Consider the following 16,066-nt stretch of genomic DNA (forward strand, 5'->3'; position numbering starts at 1 on the left):
TATCCATCCTCTGTACTGTAAACGATGTTTGAAAATCTTCTGACATTTCCATATCGTTGTTTGGTGTTGTTCATTTGTCACTACCCGGAGAGCACGTGTAGGGTGTAAAAGCAGAACCTACGGAAGCAAACAACGCTACCCTCCGTGTGGTTGTGTGTGTGTGTGGCTTCGCCAAAAAGGGCTTCGCCAAACTTAGATTTCTTGAGAGTTGGAACCAATTCGGACCGGTAGATTTCGAGAAAATGCAAAAAAAGTGAAAAACAAGTGAAAAAAAAAGTTGTTTTTTTTTATTTTTTTTAAATATCTCTGAATTGGCTGAACCGATCGTATCAAAAACTAATCAGCTCTTCTCCTTGAAAACCCTCATCGATCGCTAGCAAAAACGTCAGAATCGGTTGATGCGTTCGTGAGATATCGTTGTCGAAAAAAGTGTTTTTTTGTAATAACTTTAAAATTCATAGCTTGATCGATTTAAACTTAAAAATTTTTCATGGAGCTTCAAAAACTGCGTCGATTGCCGCCAACCGCGTGGAAATCGGTTCATTCATTCGAAAGTTATTGCCGTTTGAAAATTCAAAAAATTGTGTCTTCAAACTGCTATTAGAGTTTTGAGCTCGGAGAGCTCAAATTGACACGAAAATAATATTTTTGAGCTCGAAGAGCTCAAAAACGTAATGTGTAGTTTAAAGCGTTTAAATACAAACTGAGCGGGAAGTTGCAGGGATGGCCTTTAGGGTGAACCGTTTTTCTAATTTTTTTCCATTTAATTAATGATACTTTGAGGTCCGTCCTCAAAGTATCTTTTTTTTTCATAGTACTAGCAACAACATAATTCATACTTTCTATTGAAAAATATCTTGACTCGATTATTAGTAGATGGCGTAAAAGTAAAATTTTCTAATGTATCTCATTTTGACATCTCACTTAATTTACTGAATTTTTTTTCATTGAGTAAATGATACTTTGAGGTCCGTCCTCAAAGTATCTTTTTCTCCATAGTACTGCCAACAACATAATTCATACTGTCTATTAAATATCTTGACTCGATTATTAGTAGATTGCGTAAAATTGGAATTTTCTAATGTATCTCATTTTGATATCTCACTTAATTTACTGAATTTTTTTCCATTTAATTAATGATACTTTGAGGTCCGTCCTCTAAGTATCTTTTTTTTCATAGTACTGCCAACAACATAATTCATACTGTCTATTAAAAAATATCTTACTCGATTATTAGTAGATGGCGTAAAAGTGGAATTTTCTAATGTATCTCATTTTGATATCTCACTTAATTTACTGAATTTTTTTCCATTTAATTAATGATACTTTGAGGTCCATCCTCAAAGTATCTTTTTTTTTTCATAGTACTGCCAACAACATAATTCATAGTGTCTATTAAAAAATATCATGACTCGATTATTAGTAGATGTTGTAAAAGTGGAATTTTCTAATGTATCTCATATTGACATCTCACTTAATTTACTGATTTTTTTTTTCATTCAGCTCAAAATAACACATAAATTGTATTTTTGAGTTTGAAGAGCTCAAAAACGTAATTAGTGCAATTTTAAGCGCCTAGGTATGGAAATAGCAGGAAGTTGCAGAGATGGCCTTCAGGGTCAACCGTTTTCCTAATTTTTTTTTCATTCTGTGATGATACTTTGAGGTCCGTTCTCAAAGTATCTTCTCACTCATAATTCTACCAACAACAAAATTTATACTGTCTATTAAATGTCTTGACTTGATTATTAATGAGTGGCGGAAAATCGTAATTCTTTAATGTATTTAATTTTGACATCTCACTTAATTAACTGAATTTTTTTTCCATTTACTTGAAAAAAAAATTTTAAGGCCCATATTCGTTTCCAAAAATTAAAAAAAAATTTTTGGAGACGTATATCTTTTAAAATATCTAAATTTGTAAAAATAAAAAAAAGTGAGTGTGTATTTTTAGAATTTCTATACGTACAATTTTCTATTAAAAAAAAAATTGCTTCAGAAAATATCGTTATCAAAAATTTCTACTAAAAATGATAAAATTTACAAAAATGTACACATAAATAACTGCAAATAAAAACAGACTGCTAATTTTTGTAAGATTTAAATTTTACACTAGCTTAAGAAACTTTTCAAAAAATTATTTTGGGCTATAAAAAATTGTTGAAATTTGTACTAGTAGATATTTGGCACCGAGCAATTTTCGATGGATATATTTACTATGGCTCCATCTGTATTTCAGATATCTCTAACCAAAAATTATCTTTGTCGGCTGTGTGCCAACTTCAGGGTCATTTCATATCAGCAAATATTCTTGAACAATTTCAAACTGACTAAATTGAATGACGTGCACAGAAAATATTTTATATAAAAAATTTCCGGAAAAGAAATTTTTTCATAAAATTCTATTCATTTATTAATTAAAACTTCATAATGGTTTATAAGTCTCTGAAATATTTTATGGAATTATAAAAAATTTTATGGAATCTCAACTCAGACAGGAGAATTAATTTTGTAGAATTTTTTTAACTTCTATGACATATTATACATAACAGAAATTAATTTTTATAAAACTGAATGGAATTTCGTGAAGTTCTACATAATTTCATAAAACTCTTATCTAACACTAAAAGAAAAAGTACTCGCCATAACATTTTATATTATTGATTGAATTTTAATGAAATTATATACTAGATTCGGTCATAAAAATCAATTATATTTTTTATTTTAAAATAAACTTAAAGTATTGTTCAGAAACCAAAAAATTTTTTTTGTTGAATTTTAAGCCTTTGATTTTATATTTACAGTAATATGTCTATCATCGTAATTTTCAACTTTTTTAAATTACTTTCATTTTTTTTCAGAACTTACCAATCACTACAATGTATGGGTTACGCAATAATTAGTTTTGAAGGAAATGAAATATTTTACAAAAAAGATCTGATTTTAAGTTTCCGTCAGATGAACCCTTTCCATGTCAATCATGATGGTCATACGAATACATTTTTAAAATTTGACTGGTGAATTTTGAAATTTTTCACTGAATTGACAAATTAAAATCTATAGATGAATAAATATATACTTTTAAAAAATATATACTTTCAAAATCGAACATTCTAAAATAAAGGTTTCTTAATTTTTGAATAAATCTGATTCTACAAAATTTAATTAAAGTAAAAGCTAAAATCATATGATTTTTTCCACATGTTCTTTAATTGTCGAGGAAGTTGTTAACTTTTTCAACAAATACAACTGATTTTTTTTTATTGACCATCTTATTTTCTACTTACTATTTTTCATGCATTTATTGAAATTTTATACGGGTCCTATACGTTTTTCATCAATCAATCAAAGATGAGCAGAATACAAAAAAAACTAAGTAGTCAAATAATTTTTTCGAACGAATTTAGGCTACTCAATGACGCACGCCAAGTACGATTAAAAAAATTTTTTTTTCGAAATTTAAATTTTTAAGAAAATTTTTTTTTTTTAATTAAAATTTTTTTTAATTTTTGAAAAATTGTATCAGTTACTAGGTGTTTTTTAAATTTTATAGTAAATTATGATGATATATTTGTAACTATAAATCTTACTTAAGCTAATTGTCCAGATAAATTTGAATTTAAATAAAATTCCCACTAAAATGACTAGTGGTGACATCTGAGTGCAACAATTGAATGTATTTCAGGCGTGTACGCATATTTTACTCACAAATCATTTTTTATTTGTTTTAACATTGGATATTATATGTGGACATATATAAGAAATTAATTAAACCCTCGTTAAGAGTACTGATTGAAACGAGTTTAGAAGCAGTCATTCCAAGCAAACTGTATATCTATATATACGAGCAATAAATTGAAGTTATTGAAAAAAATTTGAATTTAGTGTTTTTGACTTATTCTTAATTAGTATTCTGAAACAGGGAATGCATGATGCTTAAATTTATCGAAAAATTATGTATTTTTTTTTTTTTCAATTTTTCCTTATTAAGGGGTCCCGGTGGTCTAGCGGCCTAAAATTTAAGCTATTTTAAAAATTTTATTTCTATATAAAGGGAATGATGAATGCTTTCAAATTTTTTTACACTTATCCTATTACTAATCAACTACACAAAAATAAAAATCAAAACAAAAAAAACTTTTTCCTTTTAAATAAGAAAAATGGCGCTTAAGTCCCCCTAAAAAAATGGACTTGACTGGTGGAGGTAGATTGATCTCTCCCTCTGATCTGAAATTAAAAAATATGACTGATTTTTAATTAGTAAAAGTACAGTTATCGTCGATAATAGAATGAAAAAAAAATATATTTGACAAAATGGCACGTAGTTTAAAGTTAAAATAGTTTTTTTTTTTTTTTTCATTCAAGTATCGACGATAACTATACTTATACTGATTAAAAATCGGTTATATTTTTTAATTTCAGATCAGAGGAAGAGATCAATCTACCTCCTACACCACCAGTCAGGTCCATTTTTAACTTCCCGCTAAAAATCTCAGATTTTTAAAAATCGGGAAGTTATTGTTTTCACCCCGTTTTGCAAAAATCGAGTTTTCATCAGATCTCGACGTTTGAAGGTCACAGGAAGCTTCACTGACTATCCCCGCGAGGTTGTCACGGTGTCTGTATGTGTGTGTGTGTGTGTGTGTGTGTGTGTGTGTGTGTGTGTGTGTGTGTGTGTGTGTGTGTGTGTGTGTGTGTGTGTAGGTGTGTGAGAAAGTATGTGAACCGCTTATAACTTTTAAACGGCTTGACCGATTTGATCGCGGTTGGCACCATTCGAAAGAGCTTGACCAAACTTAGATTTCCTAAAAATTTGAACCGATTCAGATCAGTAGATTTTATTTAAGAAATTGCAAAAAAACTACGAAAAAAATTTTTTGAAAAGTGGTTTTTTTGGAAGAACTTTTAAACGGCTTCACCGATCAATCCCAAAAACTAATCAGCTCTTAACATCAAAAAACCGCGTCGATCGCCGCTAGTCAAAATCGGTTGATTCGTTCGTGAGTTATCGTGAACGAAAGAAAACCGAAAAAAGTATTTTTTCGGAATTACTCTGAAATTTTCGGTTCGATCAATGAAAACCTGAAAATAACTTATGAGGATGATAAAACTGCGTCGAATGCCGCCAACCGCGTGAAAATTGGTTGATCCATTCAAAAGTTATTGCGATTTTAAAATTAAAAAAATAGAGTTTTATCAAACTTCTATCAAACTTTTGAGCTCGAGGAGCTCAAAAGCATACAAAAGCTATTTTTTGAGCTCGGAGAGCTCAAAATAATACACAAATTGTATTTATGAGCTCGAAGAGCTCTAAAACGTCATAAGTGCAATTTTAAGCGTTTAGGTATAGAATTGGCGGGAAGTTGCAGGGATGGCCTTTAGGGTGAACCGTTTTTCTAATTTTTTTTAAAAGGGATACTTCAGTGCTATTTTTCTAATTTAATAAAAACTTTTTTTTTTCGTTTTGATTTTCATGTTTGTGTAGTTAATAAGTAATAGAATAAGTGTAAGGAAAATGGAAAGCATTAGTCATTACCTTCACATAGAAATAAAATTTTTTAAAATAACTTAAATTTTAGGCCGCTAGACCATCGGGTCCTCTCAAAACCGTAATAGTAAACTTTATCATAAATTCATAATTTTTGAAGTCTTTTGGCAACAACTCTAAAACAGCTCAAGAAAAAAATCTGAAAAATGGTTGACCCTGCAGGCCATAACTGGAACATGCCACTTATTTTTAAGCGTAATGCTCGAAAATCTATTCATTTTTTCAGCTCTTCGAGCTCAAATTTCTACTCTTTAAATTTTTACGTTTAAAAGAAAAAATTTTTCCAAATTCAAAGTTGAACATAAATAATAACTATAAAAGTCCAAGTATCATAGCAAGAACTCAAGCTCAGGAATTTGAGATGGGGAGTACAAAACACCCCGCGCGATAAAGCTATATAAAGTTTCAATGGGGTGATGTTAACACCCCACGCAACTTTCGAGTATTTAGAATAGATATTTAAATATACATTACAAAAACTGCTGCATACATCGAATAGTGAGCTTTTGTAGATCAAATGTATGCAATAAAAAAAAACTGAATTTTGCGTCCGCGAAAACCCCACAAGACATACATATATGTATGTATGGGTTTGCCAAAATGTAACTTCCGTGGAGAACCTTTTAAAATTGGAATTTTGAGTTCCACTTTCAACAGCAGCTGTGTTTGGGCATTTCCTGAGATATTTTAGGTTGAGAGAATTAATTTGATTATTTATAGAATTTTTAACAGGAGATTTAATCAAGCACTTCCGGCCAAATTTTGAATTTTCACCGGAAATACCCAAACTAAGCTTCTGTTTGAAAATTCTATGAAAATCAAATACATATTCTCACACCAAAATATATCAGGAAATGCCCAAACGCAGCCCCTGTTAAAAGCGAAACTAAAAATTCCAATTTTAAAAGGTTCTCCACGGGAGTTACATTTTGGCACACCCTAATATATATCCACCAATTCGGCAGAATTTGACGCCAAGTCCCGTTCACAACCTGAACGGGGCGTCAGACTGCCGAATTATCCACAAATTCGGCAGAATTTGACGCCAAGTCCCGTTCACAACCTGAACGGGGCGTCAGACTGCCGAATTATATACTGTAGTCATAACACTTATTTAGAGTTATAGATTTTTTTTTCTTAATTTTAAATCTTCGTTGCCAAATGACATTTTATTTTAGTAGATTATACCTTGTAATCCTGTTATTAAGCAGTATTTACTTTTTATAGTAATTACACTAGCTAATTTTTAAAAAATTAATCAGCACATACTATAGCGCCGCAGAATTTTAGATCCTGACTTTTTTCTGATGAGAAAAGAGCAGGTTCATAGATTATATAAAAATGAGAATGTATAGAAATCCTAAATAAGATGGAACACTCTAACGAAAAACAACATTAACAGCTTGCGTTTACACTCACCAGGCAACGCAGTTTGCTATCACTTACATAAATTGTACAAAACGTTTAAAATACACTGCCTCACTGCCCCGCATTTTAAAATTTAAAATTAGTGACACCATCTGGAAATATTAGCGTATCCAATTATTACTTACAGTCCTAAAGTGTATGGAATCGGATTTATAACTGCCTTAAGTTTCTTGAAAAAATTTTCTCAAAAAAAATTCAAAACATGTAAAACTTGAATTTTTATTTATTATTCGTAGAAAAACCGCAGAAATTCAAATTTTATAATAGCTACGAAAATATTTCTTTTAATATCAGAACCATTATCACCAATATAACATAAATCATTATTATTACTTTGAAAATCGCGGAAAAATTAAAATTCATAAAAACATAATTGGGACTTCATGGATAATCATGATAATAACACTTATCATTTTTAGAATTATTATTATTACTGTTATTATTTATTAATTATTCTTATTGTTTATTGTTTTTATCAATATAATTGTTGAAATGTATATTATTATTATTTTTTGCTTAAAAAGTATCCAAAAATTAAACCTATTGATAACAATAGTGATTGTTTTTTTTTTTAAAAGCGCGCGAATGTTTACATTGACATTTTTATTTGAAATTTTATCATAAAATAAATTTTATCATAGAAATAAAAAAATTGACATTTACATCGATAGTAATATTAATATCATTTTCAATGTTATCTCTACTTTAAAGAACATGAAAAACTTGAAATTAAATTAAATAAACCAAATATTATTATTATTAATACTTTAACATGTTTATTAATACTTTAATATGTATTGTATAATATTTGGTTAATTCTGCCTCGTGTCTAAAGTTAGCTACTTATATCTACGACTCAACTTCAGCGACACCTATCTGCGAATAATAACATGTCCCATTACTACTTAAAAAATAGACGTTGAATTTGTCACTGCCTCGTAAAGCGCGCGAGGATTCAAATCTAATAGCTCAACTACAACTTTCTATGATAATAATAATCATAATAATAATAATAATAATAATAATAATAATTATAATATATTATTAATATTGCTTATCGTTATTATTATTTCTATTTAAAAAAATCATAAAAAATTTAACATTAATTATTATGATTTTTATTATTTAATTAATGAAATCCGCGATGACTTAAATTAAAAAATTTATACGAAAGCGTTTCATTTAAATTCTAATTATCACTATTTTTTATCATTTGTAAAATCATGTGCAAAGTCGAATCTAAAAGTAGACATGAAAAAATTTAATATTAATTTTATTGTTATTGGTATTATTTCGTAAACTAAAGCAATACTTTTAATTTGGACATTAGTATTGTTATTGTAATTATTATTCATAATTATTTATATCATATTCATTCATATATTATTTATATCATAAGTATTTAATATTGTATTTGAATAAAATTAACATTGTTATTAATATTTTTATAACAATAGAACCTGTCGTCTAACCCAGCTAGTAATTGGTAATTAATAGGAAGACTTATTTAACCATAAATTACCGCAGAATTAGCTTTCTCTTCATTATTGACAGGTTCAATGATTTTTCTGGTAATAGGCGTGGCAGTTGATATTCAATAAAGTGTAAAAATTAGTATTTTTATAATAATAGAACCTGTCATCCAACCCAGCTAGTAATTGGTAATTTATGGGAAAAGATTTATTTAACTATAAATTACCGCAGAATTAGCTTTCTCTTCATTATTGACAGGTTCAATGATTTTTCTGGTAGTAGGCGTGGCAATCGATATTCAATAAAGTGTAAAAAAGGAGTGTGAATGTAGGTGATTATTGTTTGTTAAGTCTTTCAAAGGACATTGTTACGGGAGCCGGTCGTCGCATTGTAACAAAACACGTAAGTAAAAGAAATGAGTTTTATTGTAAATTTTTTTTCATAAATTGATAAATTAAATATAAATCAAATAATTGAAAGTTGATTAAATTAATGTTTATTGTTATTTATTACTAGAATAAACTTAAACTAAAATGAAATTTTTAAACTTGAAATATATTTATTTTTAATTTTTCTTTTTTTCAGATTTTCGCATCTAAGATGAATTCTAAAAGACCAAATCCATTAAGTTCAAAAACACCAAATCCATCAAGTAAATAATTTTATCTATTATAATTCTATTTTAAACTTTGATAATTTACATGTCATAGTTAAAACAACAATAACATAAGTATAATAAAAAGAATAATATAAATATAAAATAATAATAAAAAAAATCATAATACAAATAAATATAATATAAATAAATAAATATAATATACTATAAATTTATTAGTATTTTAATAAATATTATTATAATATTTTAATAATCTTTTTGATTCATTTCAGATGAAGTCAATAATGAGCTATACAGCGCCATGACACATGCCCAAAGGGCAGTTGCGTATTACAACCGACTTGCACACAGTCATGGGGTTCGTTGTCAGGTGCCCTATAACTCTGCACAATTGAATTGGTGGCTCCCACCACCACCGCCGCAGCCAGTATCACAAGCAACAGCTATTGATCATCAGCAGCCCCCGCTGCCACCGAGGACTGATAATAACCAGCAGCCACAGCTATCAGCTACAGTTGACAATAATCAACCGCCGCAGCCACACCAGCAGCAGCTAATGATAATCAGCAGCCCCCGCTGCCACCGAGGACTGATAATAATCAACCGCCGCAGCCACCACCAGCAACAGCTAATGATAATCAGCAGCCCCCGCTGCCACCGAGGACTGATAATAATCAGCAGCCATCAGCTACAGTTGACAATAATCAACCGCCGCTGCCACCACCAGCAGCAGCTAATAATCATCAGCAGCCCCCGCTGCCACCGAGGACTGATAATAACCAGCAGCCACAGCCATCAGCTACAGTTGACAATAATCAACCGCCGCAGCCACCACCAGCAGCAATTAATGGTTATCAGCAGCCCCCGCTGCCACCGAGGACTGATTATAACCAGCAGCCACGGCCATCAGCAACAGTTAACAATAATCAACCACCGCGGCCACCACCAGCATCTAATGATCAGCAGCTTCCACTGCTACCGAGGGCTGATAATAATCAGCAGCTACAGCTTTCAAGAACAGTTGACAATAGTCAACCACCGCAGCTACCAGCAGCAACTAATGATTATCAGCAGCCCCCGCTGCCACCGGAAGCTGTTAATCAATCCCAAATTCCAATGTCAGCTTATCATAGTCAACAGTCGATGTGGGCACCGGAATTTTATCCACCATCTCAACCAGGGGGTTACTCATAGTTACCATATGATTATGGTATGCCACAACTAACCAGTGTACAGCCACCACCAACCTATGGCAATCAATGGCAACCAGGTGATTTATCCCTGTTAGCGGGTGCGCGCCAACCTACACCGTTTCCTGGCCTATCATCGGTATCAGTGGCTGCACCTTTTTTACTGAATTCATTGCCACCGCCACCTCCACGAAATTCTCAGCCACCACCGCCTCTAATGAACTCTTCGGTACCACCACCGTCTTCAGCTAGCTCTTCGGCACCACCACCAGAGGAAAATGATGATGATAAGGAAAATGATGATGATGAGGATGATAGGCGCTCTGTTCTTTCTCGAAAAGGTATAAACTTTTAAAAAAATTTTTTATTAAATTTTAATTAAATTTTTTAAAATCATTTTTTTCGAAAATAGCCGTCGAAATTCGGCAGCCGGCGAAAGTCGTGGAAATTGGCGGGGGCGTAAAAACGCCAGCCAATCTCAACGTCGGGGAAAAGAAGAAGGCAACGGGAGGGGCAATGACAATAAAAGAGGCAGCGGCAGAGGGGGAAAAAATCGTGGAATTGGTCAACAATTTAATAATGGGAGTAGAAGAGGAAGAGGAAGAAGTTCCAACTATGGAAAATTTAATTTTTATTTGATCTGAAGCATAATTGAATAGATCCAAAAGATGATTTCTAGTCCAAAAAAAAATATTTTGATGAGTTTCATTGTCATGATTTAAGTGAAAAAATTTTTGATTCAAAACAATTTATAAATTTATTTAACTACTTATAATTTTACTTGATTCAAGAATTTATCGTTTTGACTTGTGACAATGAAACTCTAAATTATTTTCTTGCCGCAAGAAATTATCTTTTGATTCTTATCAATTGTTTTTCTAACAGCTTATTACTTTCATTATTCAATATGTTAATTTAAACTTTTGAGAAAAAATAATATAATACAGTTCATTATTTATATTATTCAATATGTTAGTCTTAAATTTTTGGTACAAATTATTTATATTATTTAATATGTTAGTCTTCAATTTTTGGTACAAAAAAATATAACCTTACAGTTCATTATTTATATTATTTAATATGTTGATCTAAAATTTTTGGTGAAAAATAATATCCTAATAAAAAATTGAGATGAAATGTATGTGGCATCAAACTATTCGTAACGTGATTGGTCGAATATATCATAAGCATGAAAATATATGCAAATGCTACAGTCAGGCGCGCGCTTGCGCGCGCAAATTTGAATTCTAGTAATTTAAAAATAAAATAAAACAAGTATTTTTTAACTTTGATAATAACATGCTTTTATTAGCAGTATCTGAATTATGTATCTATATCTCTGTAGATACATAATATACCTACATCATCCTATTGTTTAATTAAATGCTAAGAATATCTTTGTAATTGACATACATTATTTTAGGTAGTATTTTTATAACACGATCTTTTTAAATATTAAAAAATCTGAAGACTTATGAACGGAACTAGATTTAATTATAAATTTTATGATGCTCAAAGCAGCTGACCTAAAAATTTTTTAGGTTAATAACAAGTCAATTATAATACGAAAATGTTTTTTTTTAATTTCTGCATAAACAATTTTCTCAAAAAACTTTTATTCGCAAAAAAGAAAACATTTAGTTGTTTGTTAATTTCAGTATCACTATAATAATGTCCGAATTTAAATTATTGAATCAATTATTGAAAATTAAAATTAAAATTCTTATGCTAATTTTTAATTAAAATTCTGTACGACTATTATAATAACGAATTACTATTATAATTACTATATAATTTCGAATATTAAAATTTAATTTTTATAATTATTTTTAAATTTGAATTTTCCCGCAACTATCAATAGCAGATTTCACGATCTTCATGTATATTTATATTTGTATATTTGAGGAGATTTTATTCCTTATTTATGTTATTTGGAAGAGTATGGCGATAAATGGAACGATTAATGGTGTCTACGGAATAATTGGAATCCATAATTAAGAAGATGGGTTAAACCAAGACCGTATTATAAACCAAGACCGTATTATATTTTTTTACTCAATTAGAATTTCAGTCCACAATTACAGATAATTCCAGAAAAAATGATATTATAATTTTCTTCACTAAGTAAACTTGACCGTAGTGACGTCGAAGGACTTGTAACTTTATAGAGAGAATTGTTTACGCCCTCTGACAACATACGAAGTAATGAAAAAAATTCGAATATAATCATAATATATACATAGCACTCCATAGTCAGCGTTATGTATTCCGTTAGTATTCCTTCATCCATGTATTTCCTGAAGAGGAAATGCATGGAAAAGGAATATGTATAACGCTGATTGTATATATTACAAGAATTAAATATGATATTAGATTGGCATCAACTAAAGATTTTTTCGTGACGTTAGATCGAGCTACGGGAAAAAATCATGAATCCATAAGATTAGTTTCTATAGCTATCGTATTATATTGTTATTCTTATTCTTATTTGCGGTGACACTTGTTTTGATAGTTTTATAAACGTTTATTCAAAAAACGAGAGTCCCTGTTAATAAAAATAAATATACAATAATTATAGATAATTGTTTGTGAGTTTAGTTAAATTTTTTATATTAATTAAAAATAATAATAATAATATTAATTATATACAATTATATATATTGTATTATAATTATAATTATTATTAATTATATACATTTGTATATATATTGTATTATAATTATAATTATTATTATTATTATAATTACTATCAAAAAATTTTAATATTTACTACACAAATTCAAATTAAAAAATAATTTTCAGAAGTGTGACGAATTCATATCATCAGCTGTCAGCAGTGCGACAAGATCAATAATAAATAAATTGACAGCAGAACAACAAAATATTTTTAACAACTGTCAGCTGTGCGACAAGTTAAATAATAAATAAATTGTCAGCAGAGCGACAAGTTAAATAATAAATCAATTGTCAGCAGTGCGACAAGTTCAATAATAAATAAATTGTCAGCAGAGCGACAAGTTAAATAATAAATCAATTGTCAGCGGTGCGACAAGTTCAATAATAAATAAATTGTCAGCAGAACAACAAAATATTCATAACAACTGTCAGCTGTGCGACAAGTTAAATAATAAATTAATTGTCAGCAAAGCGACAAGTTAAATAATAAATCAATTGTCAGCGGTGCGACAAGTTCAATAGTAAATCAATTGTCAGCGGTGCGACAAGTTCAATAATAAATAAATTGTCAGCAGAGCGACAAGTTAAATAATAAATCAATTGTCAGCGGTGCGACAAGTTCAATAATAAATAAATTGTCAGCAGAGCGACAAGTTAAATAATAAATCAACTGTCAGCGGTGCGACAAGTTCAATAATAAATAAATTGACAGCAGAACAACAAAATATTCTTAACAACTGTCAGCTGTGCGACAAGTTAAATAATAAATAAATTGTCAGCAAAGCGACAAGTTCAATAATAAATCAATTGTCAGCGGTGCGACAAGCTCAATAATAAATAATTGTCAGCAGTGCGACAAGCTCAATAATAAATAAATTTTAGGCAGAACGACATTTATAATTTAATTCTTAGCAGTGACAAATTAAAGAAAAATTAACAAATACTCTATTTCTTGGAGTTCAAAAGTTAATAAATACTTATTAATTCTTAAGACTTAGTATTATTATTATTATTATTATTATTATTATTATTATTATTATTAATAATGTTATTAGTAGTACATGTAAATATCCAATATCTATATAAATAAAAATAAAATGCCGCATGTATGTCCACGCATCACTTGAGAACGGCTGGACCGATTGGGCTAATTTTTTTTTGTTGTCTTCAGAATTTTCAGGAGAAGGTTTGTATGTCATAATAATTTTCAAAAAATCCTCCCCCAAAGGGAATTGCGGGGGCGTTAACAATGAATAATTCCCGTTTTTAAACTATGGATCCTATAGACCCCAAATTTGGTAGGAATCTTCTGTAAGGGATATAGAAATAATCTATGGACGAATTTCACGATAGCTCACTCCACAGGGGGTTGCGGGGCAGATATTAACAATGAAAATTTTTAATTTTCAAATTATAGATTCCACAGACGGCAAATTTAGTTGGAGTCTTCCATATGTGGTGCGGAAATATTTTAAGAACGGATTTTACAGCAACCCACCCTAATAAAGATTGCGGGGGTGGGTGTTAGAATGTTAAATTTCTATCTCCAAACTGTAACTTTCTACAGACTCTAAATTTGGTAGGAATCTTCGTGTATAGTTTTAAGTTCAGCTAAGAATGGATTTTATCAAATTCTAACCCCAAAAAGGATTGCGGGGACGTCAGCAATGAAAAACTATCATTTCCAAACAATAGTTTCTATAGACTCGAAGTTTTGTAAGAATCTTTTATTTATAATGTAGAAATCATCTCGAATAGGATCTTATGAAATTCCTCCCTCACATAAGAGTGCGGAGGTATTAATTGTCAAAAAATTCATATTTTTCAAATATCAGTTCCTACAGATATAAAATTTGATAAAATCTAAAGAGAAACAGGAAATTTTTGAAGTTCAGGGAAGTTTAAACGGTGAAAAACATAAATAATAAACAACAGAAAATACTAAAAACGACAATTTAGTTTTCCAATACACAATGTTCTGAGCTGAGTAATGAGGTCCGATCTCTTTGGGTCCGTTCCTAGCTGTGAAGTGAGGTCCGATCTTTTTGGTCTGTTTTGTTTTCAGAAATAAAAAAAAGTGTCAGTTAGTTGTTAAAAGAAATAAATTAATTTCAAGCCAATGAATAAAATCTATCATCAGATTGTCAGTGCGCAAGAAATTTTTTATTGTTTTTGTTTCAAAATGCCAAGGAGAAGACGACCTGACGACTGTTCGTGAGTCGGGAAACCACCATCTTTATATATTTACGCACTGCAAGAAAAGATAAAAAATGTAGTCCATCGGAAAGCTTTAAAATTAATTAAGTGTATAAATATGTTGCATTTAATGTAAATAAAAATTTTGTATCAAGTTTTGACTATACTTTTCACAAATATATGTAGATGATACGAAGTTCACCGGGTCGTCTAGTTGTTAAATAAAACAATTAAATATTTAAGTAATAAAATTTGGAATTTTTTATTCATAAACTTATTTTATAGTTTTTGACTATTTTTTACTTATTTATAACCTATTTAACTTAAAAAATGTTTCCTTTAAAAGAATCGGACTATTTTAATATTATCAGTAATCAATTATTAGAAGACACACACATAGATTATTTTGCGTTGCTTCTTTATAGACAATTTCAATATGCTTTTCGAGAATCTTGGCATGTGCAATGTCCTGAATTAATTGAGAAATTAGATGTTAATAAATTACATATTCAAATTTTACATAGCCGTGAAACAGAGTATATCCATTGCGATAATGAGAAATATGGTACGGATCATTGGGTTTGTAGTTATTATGATACTCATAAAATTTATATTTTTCATTCAGTAAACAAAAAAGAACTTCACAAAAACCATCGAATTGTTTTAGAAAGATTATATCCCGGCTTTGAATTCGGTGCGAATACAGTTGAGTTCCCAGATGTTCAAAAACAACCAAATAATTATGATTGTGGAGTTTATGCAATAGCATTTGCAACTTCACTGGCCTTACGAGAGTGGCCAATAGAAGCTGAATTTTGTTATGATCATAGTCAAATGCGTCGTCATTCAATAAAGATATTTCAAAGTAATAACATAACTAGTTTTCCTAAAGTACACAATGGAGAAAATCTAGGAAAAGTTCTTTCCATAGAAATAAAA

General features: G+C 29.8%; 2 protein-coding genes across 2 annotated transcripts; both read left to right on the forward strand.

Annotated features, from left to right (window-relative positions):
* Positions 1–9,049: 9,049 nt before the first annotated feature.
* LOC123267982 (spore coat assembly protein ExsA-like) lies at positions 9,050–10,259 on the forward strand. The gene is made up of 3 exons (XM_044732866.1): positions 9,050–9,101; positions 9,338–9,579; positions 9,636–10,259. Exons 1-3 carry the CDS (start codon positions 9,050–9,052, stop codon positions 10,257–10,259), a joined length of 918 nt encoding a protein of 305 aa, XP_044588801.1.
* Positions 10,260–10,277: 18 nt separating this feature from the next.
* Positions 10,278–10,894, forward strand: LOC123267983 (forkhead box protein G1-like). Its single transcript, XM_044732867.1, has 2 exons — positions 10,278–10,596; positions 10,668–10,894. The coding sequence occupies exons 1-2, from the start codon at positions 10,278–10,280 to the stop codon at positions 10,892–10,894; spliced, it is 546 nt and encodes a 181-aa protein (XP_044588802.1).
* Positions 10,895–16,066: the final 5,172 nt, after the last annotated feature.

This window comes from Cotesia glomerata, linkage group LG6 (assembly GCF_020080835.1).
Source record: "Cotesia glomerata isolate CgM1 linkage group LG6, MPM_Cglom_v2.3, whole genome shotgun sequence".
Classification (NCBI taxonomy): Eukaryota; Metazoa; Arthropoda; class Insecta; order Hymenoptera; family Braconidae; genus Cotesia; species Cotesia glomerata.